The sequence below is a fragment of the Nyctibius grandis genome, chromosome 3 (assembly GCF_013368605.1).
Source record: "Nyctibius grandis isolate bNycGra1 chromosome 3, bNycGra1.pri, whole genome shotgun sequence".
In the NCBI taxonomy this organism is placed as follows: domain Eukaryota; kingdom Metazoa; phylum Chordata; class Aves; order Nyctibiiformes; family Nyctibiidae; genus Nyctibius; species Nyctibius grandis.
In genome coordinates this window covers 65143825-65156429 of record NC_090660.1, presented here as the reverse complement: position 1 = coordinate 65156429, position 12605 = coordinate 65143825, and the positions used below count along the sequence as shown (strand labels likewise).

The following is a 12605-nucleotide window of genomic DNA, read 5'->3' as shown; positions in this document are numbered from 1 at the left end:
GCATGTTATTTATTTATATGAAAATACAGTTTTAGCCTAACCCTGTGCCTGCAGACCCACATGAAAAACTCCAGTCCTGGTCAGTCATTAATTTGAGAAGCAGCACTTTGTGCTTTATGTACTTATGAAGAAGTGTTTAGTATTATTTTTCATGGACTCCTTCATCAGAGCTAAGAAGAGCTTGGATGAGGCCACGATCAGAGCCACTCCAGTGGAAGGGTCATTGTGGTATTAGTCTTGAAATACAGAGATTTGAAAATAAACTTCGAGAGAATACTTAGAAACTATTTTATTTAATGGGTAAGCAACTGGTATTTTGCTGCCTGGCAGCTGTAAACTGGTAATTGATGTAAGAGAAATAGTTCCCACAACTATACGTGATTACTGCATTTTTCCTTTTCTCAATGCAATCACTGGCCAGTGAACACATTCAAAAACTAATCAGGCACATGCTGGGGTTTCTGAAAGATGGGTCCAACCCTGGGCTGTGAAGGCCTCAACAGCAGAGGAGAAGGGAGGAGAGATTGGTTCTCAATGCTGTCCCAGGGAAGGAAGCTGGAGGAGTGCTCCCTTGGCAGAGTTTTTGCCTTGCACCCAATCCACCTCCGCTGACTGAGTAGGAAGTCGGTTTGCTGCACCCATGGACTTCAGCAGATCACCACATACACACTTCAGGTTAATGTCTTCTCTAAGCTTTACCTCAAAATAGGGGTGGAAGGGAGCCCCCAAAAGAGCTGTCTCTGTATTCAAAGACAATTATTTGATTCTAGACTCTGATAAAAAGTTAAGGATTAGCAATAATGAGATTATTGCATTTTTTCCAAGGTTTTTCCTCCAATAAGCGTACTAAAGAAGAAAAATACTCACCACGTATCTCTTTTGCAGCCAAAATGAAATGGAAAAGAGATCATTAATTAAATTGTCAGTTTAATATGTATATGGTCTAAGTAATGCATTGGACATACACCATTCTTACGAACCTGATTCTGCAAAAAGCATGAGAGCCTCTACACACAAAAGGTCATTGACACTGTTTACACGTGCAGAGTTACTCTTGTGTACAAATGTCTATAAACTCCAAGGCTTTGCTAAGGTTTTGTGATTAGCATTAGTTTGCAATTCTTATATGAAGAAAAGTATTATTACATTAATCTGAGCTTTCCCAAGGCAAGTTAAAGGCTGATGCCCACTGTCACATTCCTCAGGTTCAGCTTGAGTATCAAACGGATGTTCAAACATACATATACAGTTGTGTGATATGAGAAGACAAGAACAGCAGACTTCATGACTATAAATGTGTATCTTTCTGAGGTTATTTCTAAACTTCTGGAAGTGAGTGATTAAACTTTCTGATAAAAGTGAGCTGACGATACTCAATCAGCTTTCCTCAAGGAGGCAGAAAACACAATACTATTGAAATATGCTACGTAATAAATGCATATTGCGGCATAACACTTACCCACAGTAATAAATCAAATTAAATAAGAGGAATTTTCCAAAGTGCTCCATGCTGGTCTAACCTCTTCACACTGATGTCAAAAATAATGCTGCCATGGACTTAGATGGAAATGAAGTCAGACCAGTGCAGAATGCATTTGAAAATCCCTCCATGATGCACTGGCCATGTTATTTGTCATCTCTGCAGTCTGGTGTTTCTTTTTTACTGCTAATCTTGTGTATAGAAAGGAAAAATGACCTCTCCATCGGGGGCGATTGGGGAGTTCCTCCATCAGGTTAATGACACCTTGATAACTGCTTCTCTAGATGGGCCTTAGATGTGTTTCTTGCTCAACTGAAAATGTTGTGTGGCACCAGTAAAACAGAAAAACCATGCAGGATTTTGACTGGTACCACTCAAAGATTGAAGAACGATGAAAAGAAAAGGTTGCATAGTAATGCAGAGAGTATTTGTCCCCATTTAAGCTAGAAGCTAAGAAAAGGATACTGTTTTGTTGCCAGAACTCTTCCATTAAATGCACACATAAAACCCTTTTTTGCCTGGATTCCTGCCCAGAGCTGTTTCTCTCAATTTCCATTATGTTTAAAAATAAAAATCACATCAGCGAGAAGATATTCTCCATGAGGTACCGCAGCATATCTCTCCCTGCAGTTAATTTATGTGAATTATGCTGTAGATCATGCTACCTTCACAACTTACAGGCTTTTCACTCACGTATCGTTATAGCCAATATATATTGCCAAGTTATATTGCCTTCAATCTATGAATAAAGAGAAATTCTATCATAAAACAAAATAGATGGTGGTTCGTTCTCACACCCAATCACTCTAAATTACGTCTGTATAGTTAGGAAGAAGGGAAAGTGTTAATTTCACAGCAAAGATTTGGAACAGATCCTACTCAATTACGGTACCTTCCCCTTGCCTTGCCTAAATGCATTTAATCCATTCACAGTAGCCCAGTTTTCACTACCCATTATCTTATGACATAAGATATGTCAGGCCCTCAGGCCTTCGAGGGCCTCCAGCCAACAGGGAACAGAGGCTTCTCTTTCCATTTCATGCTCTCTGTCTCTTTCCGTTTTATTTAAGGATGGCCAAAATCTGCCCTGTGAAATTATCACTGACTTGCCAGCAGAGCTAGGCTTTTATACCATGCACAGCAGTGGGGTAGTTCAGCAGATCCAACTCCGGATGATTTCTTCCAAAGAACAACATCCTCCCATTACACCTCCATAGGGATGCATGGGTTTTAACTGACAGTCAAGTGTAACAGGGATCTGGCACTATGTATCTGTGGGAGGCACCTTGTGTCTGAAAAGCAGAACACTCTTTTACGCCTTGAAAAAGGTCTGCTGTAACCATACGAGGCGGACCATCAGCATGATTTATCCTTAAAATGTCAGGTAGGTTAGATGAATTTTCCAGGTGTCACACAGCCCATCGGCCAGCATGCACTTGCCCTTAAAGATGCTACATATACAAACATTCAGTACTGACAAAAGTAAATATGTATAATAATTACAGACTGGAACAGTTCCAGCAGCCAGTAACACAGATATGCAGCATGTAAATACAATTTTAATGACTGCTGCCTGAAATGCTTCAGGCAGGGCCCCTGGGAAGGTGGTTAAGAAAGACCTTTTCTTAAGACATATATCAGAACAAGATAAATACTCTAAAGACAGTCTCTTTGGAATAATTTTTTCCAAGGTAACTTCTTTTGTAACTTTCTTCCAATCAGTGTCCTGATTTTTCCTGGAAAATTTAGATTTTTGGGTTTTTTTAAGGACTGAGGAAGCAAAGGTAAAACAAACTGATAAATGAGAAAACCGGAGCAACTGCCACTATGGATGGTGGACACGCTTTAGAAAAAGAAAATCCAAAGTGATAACTTCCCCACGCTGCACAAATACATTTTCTGTCTGCTTTGAGTTTCTTGACTTCTGCAGAGAAAAAGTAGTGACACAAACTACCAAATAATAATTTTACTTTCTTAAATATCAAGATGTAAAGATAATAGGCCCTTTTCAAGTGACTTGGCAACTAAAGACACAACTCTTCCACAGAATCACGTATCTAGTCTTCAAGGCTGCGTGAAGCTGAAGCTCCACTGAAGTCAGCAAGGACTCTGACACAGATTTCAACAAAATGTGTAAGACTTCACTTTTCTTTGGTGCCTTGTATCAAGACATACCTGTGTAACACTGAAGTTCAGAGTCTCTACATGACAAAACTAATGTTCTCAGCATGAATACATCCCAAAGCGCTGAAACTCTATGAAATTGCATGGATATCCCCTGAGAAGAATGGGGACGTACCAACATTGTGCCTCAGTAGTTGGTTGTATGTACATATCCCACTGACTTTTCAAGTGAAGTCCCACCAGAAGAACATTTTTATACTAAATACCACTATCAGCAATTTGCACTTGTGATGCATTGAGCTTGATATGCCACAACTGCCTCCCATTTTTTTCAGAGCTATGGTATCTACACTCAGTGTGAGCAACTCCTACAACAAGGCTTACTTTCTCTACAGCACACAGATACTTACACAATATGAGCCAGGTTTAGAGGTTTTTCAGGCTGGTCAGGGAACATTGGGTGCAAAGGTTCACGGCTGGAAGCACAGCTTAAAGACTTGCTAAGTGCATTAGTTAGCTTCTTAGCAGGTGATTTCTGGGAGGAACAAGGAAGGTAGAGAAAATCTGGACAAGTAAGGTGCATACTGTTTCTGCTATAGGAAGCACAAAACAACACAAAGCTCTACAGCTTACATACGTATCAACTGACATCCCCCTTGCCCCCCTCCCACCCTGAGAGTCTGGTAAGGCAAAGACTGCTCAGTTTGGAGGAAGGATTACTCTTACCTTCAGGGGCCTTTAGAGTAGGCTTGAGGGGGCATATCTATATGGACAGATGCAGTTGACAGGGTATATCTATATGGACAGATGCAGTTGCCGTGGCTTCTTTGCAATGATGCACTCGGGTAGTATCGAATGAAGGACAGCACAAAGTTAGTGTCGCCTGGACTGCAGCTGGCTCATACCTCACCAGTTTGGAGTTCAAGCAGAACAAATCTGTGTATGCCTGTCCATACAGATGCACCGTACAAGACATCACTTACTTCCTAAGCTGTGGGCCAGGCACAAGGCTGATATATTCTTTCTCCTCGCTAGTGCTTCCTTCATCAGCTCCAGCACCCTGTACTGTTTCGCTGGTTATAAAGCTCTTCTTCCACCTCCTGTGGCCGCCGCAGCTGCTGCCACACTGGGGAATGGGAAATTTCAGAGACATGCCTGGTGGGAATTGCCCCATCATGGTGACAGTGTGCCAGAAGAGGCTGTGGTACTGTCACTGTCACCAAAAGACGGGGAGGCTCTGCACAAGAAGCATGCTTTTCACTCTGAAATCCCATCAGTGAGTCTAAAAAAAAATATCAATATTTTCTACTTTCCAGTTTTGTTTGGACACTCTTTGCAGTTGAACACTTTTCTAAGGAACGGCTCGGAGATCGACGGTGTCTTTTAGGCTGTGCGAGAGATTCTCAGGGAATCCAACCCACCTCTCTGTGATTCAGCTTCGCTGCCAGTAAAACAGGAGTAGTGATCCTTACACTGTCTCCTCCCCCCGAAACACAGCTCTACATGCTGAAATTTAAAAATGTTTTTGGAACTTAACAGGAATGGTATTGTGTATGTGCAGACACATCAAGTTATCACTGCAATCAAGATAACAGTGAAATATTTCTATTGCAGAATTCCAACCTAAATATGTAAAGTTCAGCCTTTTTCTCTTTCATTATAAATGCGACTTCACTCTGAATTCAGATCTGTTGAGTTCCACTGCCCCCGTGAACACCTTTAATCTGCATGTGGAGCTCGATACAGGTGCATTATGGAGAATGCTGACCTTGTTTGTACAAATGCTAATGAACACTACAGAAAGACAATTTCAAACTTGAAGCAAAACATTTGTTTCTGACAAGGAAACATTTGAAGCCACTAGACATGTAGTCACGCTTTTGTCTTCTGCTGAGCAGAAATCTTTAAGTTTTCCAATTACTTCCTACCTATAATTACAGCTCCCTGGCTACAGCAAAAAATGATTTTATAGCACAAACTGCTATTAGGAATGGAGTCAGAGCTAGTAGCGGGCACTCTTCTATTCAGAGACTAAACTCAAGCCATTCGTGTCTATGCAACAAGCAGTAATTAGGACCCACAAAAACAATTACAGACCCAGATCTGCTGGGAGGCAGCGAAGAGTGAAGGGCCTGTGTGACTGGCATACAGAGCAAACCATGTCAAATTTAACCCTTGCCTACTCCATCAACAGAAAAACAATGATTTTAAAAGTGTTAAGCTTCAGAACTTTGATAAAAAATACACACAAAGCACTGTAGAAACACGAGTCATTGCTATATATATAATTTTCTTTTTTTTTTTTTTTTTAAATAATAATATGCTTTTGTAATATTTGAAATTAGGATTTTTCTGTCGGTCTCTGGATTTGAACCGTGAAGGATGGGGATGTTCCGTGACCAAGGGCTTCCGTTGGGGCTTTGCTTCAGCCCACGGAGAGCTTAGCCCTCAGGTTTGATGCCCTTCAGAGAAGGTTAATGTAGCTGTTGATACTTCTCTTTCAGCTTAGAATTATTCTGTTCAACAACAAAAAGACTAAAGTGTGTTTTTCTCTACAGTAAACACTACTGTGGATCTAAGCCTGTGACCATGCTCAAATCTACAGTGCCAGGACCATCCCAAATGCTACGCATATGCTGCAGCCACTTGACTGAAAATATTGATGAATGAGTGTTAAGTATTCATCATTTCATTTACACGCAGCCAAGCAGAGCAGCCAATGACCATTTTACCGTGCGTTCTGCGGGAATGAGAGAAGCTGCCGTGAGCCTGGTGCCCTGCTGCCAGCCGCTCCTGCGCTGCCCTCCCCGCGGCACGCACCATCACAGGCGCCCCAGATCCTCACCCAGAAAAGACCATTCCCACCTCTGCGCTCTCCCGACAGCTCCCAAGGCCAGAGCCTCCCCGACGGGGTCGCGGATCAGAACCGGCAGCCCAGCTCCCGGTCTCCCCGTGCCGGATGGCTGCCCGGAGCTGTGGCTGGGGGCTACTCTGCCAGCTGGAGGGCAAAGCAGTCTGCAGTGATTCAAGAGCCTTCCCTTACCCATGACGTGTACTCTTTCATTTGGTGCTGGTTGCTGTGGGAACCGCTGGCATGGCCCCTCCAGAAGCAGTCCTGACAGAGCTGGTAATTGTGACACTGCTGGCAGCGGTAGCGAAACCCCATCATGCTCTCGCTGTGGCAGTAGGAACACTCGACGGGGTGGAAGACTGCGCAGGAGAGAGAAACACTGAGCCGTAAACCAAAGCAGAGAAACCCCCAGCAAAAGTTTACGGACAAAGCCCCGAACTGAAGGGCGAATCCCTTCTTTGTTTCTAGCGATCTGCAGCGTCGGATGCCACCTGCATCTTTGACCCGTGAAAACTTGAGTAGCCGCCCAGCAACCTGTGCTGAGGCACGGGCAACGCTTCCTACACTGGGCACCAAACTCTTCATCACCTCTGAGCTGATGCCTGCACCTCCTGCTCGCAGCAGCTAAAAATGTGTTCAGTGTCTAACAGAATACACGAGAGAGGAAATTCATATGTGGGAAAATCCACTGCACCCTCCCGCTGTGTTATTGGGGGAAGCTGAATGTTCTGCTGTGCTGTGAGGAGCTGAAGCGATGCGCCTTGGAGGAAAAGTCAAACTCAGCTCTCTGATTACTGTTGTCTCTTAATTACTGCTGTCGCATCTGTACAGCTGGCGTTATTTAGGCACCTATCTATGGAGTTGAACACTTAGCTTTGGATGCCCAGATTTGGAAAGCTGGCCATTGAAGGGATCCCTGTAGTCCTGTTCTCTGTTCCACTCAGAAGCAGACAGTAACGAGGATTCAAGTCACTGAGCGATTCAAGTCATTTATGGGCACAAGCTGAAACATGGGAAGTTCCATCTGAATATGAGGAGGAACAGGCTGCCCAGGGAAGTTGTGGCGTCTCCTTCTCTGGAGATATTCAAAACCCGCCTGGACACGACCCTGTGCAACATGCTCTAGGTGAACCTGCTTTGGCAGGGGGTTGGACTAGATGATCTCCAGAGGTCCCTTCCAACCCTTAACCGTTCTGTGATTCTGTGATTCTGTGAGCATGCTAGGGCACCAATCACGACACTTGGAAGCCCCTTCCTGGCGATGCTGCTATTTCTGTACCTCTCTCCTCATGACAGCATGTACCCAATTTACCACGGGGTACTGTACATCTTCTTGTTCCCAGACACCTGCTCTTCTCTTGCAAGGTTCAGTCTGGGAGGATTTGGATCAGTGCTGAGTGTGTCAAGGTTTTAATTTCTTGCCAGAATTTCACAGCAGGAAGGATTAGTGTTCTAGGCTGGGAAACTGTGCTGGTGAGGGACAGGGATTGATGACAAGAGCTTGAGGAAGGTGGGGTAGATAGGTGGCTCTGCAGCCAAGAAGGACTTGGGAATATCACCTTACCCACATTTGTGCCTTTCAGTGGAAGAGATTTATTTAGTACAAGAAAACATACGATTTCCTTCTTCTCCTTTTATCACCAAAAAATGGCTGCACACCTCCCCTTCCACCAGCCCCATTTTCTTGTTGGAAATATGGTATAAGCACTTTTATTGCCCAACAGGATGAGTATATACAATCTCTTCTCCCTCCTGCCCCCCGACTTCTTTTTCCCTGCAGCATCCCAAAGCTTCCGTTATGCTAGAGGTAAACCTTCAAGGGAGCAACAACACAGGAATATTCAACAAGCCCCTTACACAACAACCTCTGAGGCAAAATATTGGGCTGGAAAATTGTTTACAAAAAAATCTATTTGTCTTGCTAAATTAATATTTTAAAATTTGAGTATAAACTTCCCCTATTTTTAAATCTTCCTTTTCCTAGGTTTAAAGCGTTGGAATAATGACTGTCAGCATCATTGCCTCCTGATGATCATGAGCAAGAAATGCTGCATTAGGAACAAGTACACCAGATAAACAAGACAGTAAAAAGGAATTTCTTGTCTCATGGTTTTTTTTTTTCTATTTAATATTGGCAGTGCTGATCTTTCTGGATAGCAGAAGCCAGCTGCATTGAAGCTGGGGAACTCTTCCAGAACTACAAGAGGGACTGTACAGAGTTTGTGGGCTGCAATTTGGTGGCGCACACAGCAAGATGAGATGCACAAGCTTTCTAGCTCTGACCCTGCACTTTCAGTGTGGCAGCACCTTTTACAGAAACATATGGAGGGGTTGGCTGGAGGACTACATCTGTGAGTCTGTGAACTTTTCCCCCGGTGCTCAAGAAGTTGGAAGGCTGAGGAAGACGCTACTGTCCAGGGACACGCAACATGCACTGTGCAATAATCAAATGAGTTGATCTTCATGGTCCCTTCCTGTCTTAACACCTGTGATCTACTCATTTTGGGGAAAGACAACCCTTTGAGGAGAAAGAGGCATCTCAGTTGAATCCTCATCATCCACACAAGCAAAGGGTAAGGACAAATCTGGAACTTCCTTGCTCCTTTTCAGAGTATGTTGTCTGGCAGTGTAAGCTGAGGAGGAGATCCTTCATAAGGACCTTTTGGCTGATATTTTGCACTGCACTGGACATCTCCTGCCAAGAATATTGCATGAACGGAAACCGCCAAGCTGCTCCTCCTCTGCTGCCATATGTCATAGCTAATAAAAGTTGTGGCCTTGATAGTTTACCAAATGTAAGTGTGTGAGTGGATCAAGTCCTATCACTCTTTGCTCATGCAGAGCACATGAGGAGAGGACACAATCAGGATAATTTCCTGAGCATAGCAAAAACTAAGCCATGTTCCTGGTCAAATGACCAACAGGATTCTTTAAATATTTCACCAGTGACTGTAAAAATAGCACACGAAGCCAATAAACACAGTACAGTAGCTCCCACAAAACCATCTACAGAGTGAGAAAATCATCACACAAAAGTTTACTCTTGTAACTGTTTTTTGGCAGCAGCTCTTACTTACCATTTTCAACATTTGCCAGTCGATGCAGAAGTGGTAACCACACTAGACACTGTGGCGGGGGATCAGACATGAGGGTATCCAAGAAAGTGTTTAATGTGACTTTTTTCTGCTCAAACAAGCAAACAAACACGCACAAAGAATCAGTAATTAGACATCAAAATGATTTTACCTTGTCCTCACAGAAACACTTGGGAACAAGTTTCAGACACTGTTTACTTGTAGCTCTGGTTTACTAAAAAGAACAAGTGATACCAGCAAAGATTTTCAGGACTATTTTTAGTAGTTGCAATGTATACTACTGAAGACTAGCAATCCTTTTCACAAGGCTGGGTTGGAGATACCTGGCTCCCGTTCACATCAAGACTCCCTTCTAAAGTCATTGCCTGAAGATGCTCTGTGAATAAGGCTGGCATTCAACTCTTCATGTTCTCATGTGTTTTGAGTACCCCACAACGAGTACAACTGCATGTAGGGTATCACTATGTATTACTCATTTTCTCATGAAAAGCCACTGCAGAGAACGACTGATGGTACTCCAACAAAGAAAATGAAAGAAAATAATGACAAGGGAGTATAATTTCAAAACAAATATAGGGTAAGGACAGACCATCACAGGCAATTGTGTTACTGTAATTTAACAAACTATGCTTGTCTGTTGAGTGATGGCAACTAGTTATGGGTGAGCTCTGCTTGTGGAATGTTGCATACACTCAGGGACTGCAACTGTTCCTCAACTCTCCACACCTGTAAGCACTTAAAGGCCTATGCCTCTTCATCTTTCAAAGAGATTTAAACTCTACAATACCCCTGTTGATTTAAAAACATGTAATCTAGGGCCTTAAGTTTCTTAGGCGTCTGGAAAAAGTCATCACAAATCTTAATTCATTTGTTTTTTTCAGACCTAGAGGTGATATTTCAGCCTGAGATATCCCCATCATAAATACTTGCTCTTTCCTACCTCGTATACTGGCTACATAAGTGCGTACTAAAGTACACAGCTACTGGGTGGTCAAGGACAGAGAGTCCTTAAGGAATCAGCAACTGAGCCTTCCTTTAAAATAAAATTGAGATGCAAAAATATTGAGCCCTGTTGAGAATGTGTGCAGATATAATTTACAGACATACATATTTAACTAGCATCCCCATATTCAATGGGATTGCTAAATCTTCCTATCTGATTGCATAAGCTACTGCCTTAACTTGCTAAAGAACTGTGGTTACTCCATGAGGAAGCAAAACAGCAGCTATGCAGTGACATGTATCATCTCCGTGTGTTGTGGCATGCTTTTAAGAGCTGAGATTTCCAGATGGAGTGTCTGTGTTGCATTTATATACAATTGCCACCAGACGTAAAGAAAATAATTATTTCTCTTACACACTAAGTGATCAGTGGAAAATATCTCAGTATGTAACAGTCTCAGGGCTGAAATATTGCAAGATACTGGGAAATATATAAGGGTATTTGTCCTTAAAAGAAAATACTTCAGGCTAGTGGTAAAAATGTCCTTCATTCTTTAATGAACAGAAATAGCCAGAATATGAGCTTTAAATCTCATTGATATACTACCTTTTCCCACAATACCTGCAGTCTGGAAGTCCAAAGAAACAGCTACCACCTGCTTGTTGTATGAGTGATCTTCCCACCCATGGAGAGTGGATAACCACTTCCCAAATAGGTATCCTACGCTATAAGCATCAGCTCACAGAAAAGGATCTTTCCTTTGGACATGTGCTAGGGATGTTTGGCATGGCTTTGCTGACCAGTGCCACCAGCAAATATCTGTGCTGTCTGCAGCAGAACTGAGAACAGGAGGAGAAAAGGCAGAACGAAGTCTAGCAAAAGAAGGGTCCTCCAGTGCCCACACTGCAGAGCTGAGTAGCCTTCAGTCTTCCCTCTGCTCTTGAAGGCAAATAAGTTGGCAGCAAAGACACAATGTGTCTAAACAAGCAAACAGACGGGGAGACAAGAACAGCTCTTCCACAATGGAACAGGCTTTTGAATGCAGCTATAATTTAAAACCTGATTTGCACCAAATAAAGCAACTTAGCTTCACTGACAGCTTTATGGCTGAACTCCCCTGATGGTCACTGATTTTATGGATTAGAGACAGCAATGTCCCTTAAAAGGACACCAGCAGAGTAATTTCCATATATTTTAAAAGGCATATTTTCCTCCTGCGTTTTTTTTCCAGCTGCTGGGAAAGTTGAAACTGAAAGCTGTTTTCTAAATATACGCTACATGCAGATGGAGTCTAGGTTTGTGGAATAACACTTAGCCAAGTGCTAAGAAAATGAAGTTAGTATCTATCTTCATAGTGCGTGATAAAAAAAGAGAAATAGAAAGTGTTTTTTATAACTATAATACCACTTTTAAATACAAATACAGTATAACCTCGCATTAATCTTACCTATGGGGGAAAGTGCTGGTGATAAAATTCCTTTTTGAGCCACAGACTTGTATTCTGAAACATTAAGTCACTTGCTCTGGCATTTCTGTTCCATAAAATTGCTGATGAGGAAATACTGTTGTTTCTATTTTGAATAGCCATTCAATCTAGCAGTGGTTCACAGACGGAGGAAAATACATGGTTTGATCAAGTAAACCAGTACAATGGGGAATAATAAAATAGGAAAAATCCTTTCAGATGCAAACTGAAATGGATTTGATGCCGTGAGTAGAAGGTCATTCCCAGAATTTTTGCTGGAATCCATGTATCAAGGGGCTGAAAGGCTTCTGTTAAGCAAAAGTGATCCATACTGAGAACAACATGAGAGAGTGTCAAACTTATCCCAAGGTATCAACTTTTGATAATGGTTAAGTGCAAGGTGAGAGAGTGAAAGAACGACCTATGGTGTGACTAAGACTGTAGGTATCATTTATCACAGTGTCACAGGGATATGCTGTTTCTGAGTCTCACTTCAAAACTCTGGTTCATCTTTACTGAAGATGTAATGAGAATTACATAAATACATAAAGTGAATTTAAATGAAATATTAAGACTAGATTTACAAGAGCACTTGGCTGTCTACAGATGCAAAACAGCAGCTTTGTAAATCCCCTGTGTACCTACAT

The 12605-nt window shown here is 42.3% G+C and overlaps 1 protein-coding gene across 12 annotated transcripts in view; it reads right to left on the bottom strand.

Annotated features, from left to right (window-relative positions):
• The window catches only part of DTNA (dystrobrevin alpha), a 244482-nt gene that overhangs the window by 50224 nt on the left and 181653 nt on the right, over positions 1–12605 (bottom strand). For all 12 annotated transcript variants that reach the window (XM_068396052.1, XM_068396053.1, XM_068396055.1 and 9 more), the window contains 3 exons: positions 9533–9638; positions 6648–6814; positions 4015–4139 (listed from right to left, as the gene is read on the bottom strand). In XM_068396052.1, coding sequence (XP_068252153.1) covers positions 4015–4139; positions 6648–6814; positions 9533–9638 — 398 coding nt within the window. The remainder of the gene's footprint in view (positions 1–4014; positions 4140–6647; positions 6815–9532; positions 9639–12605) is intronic.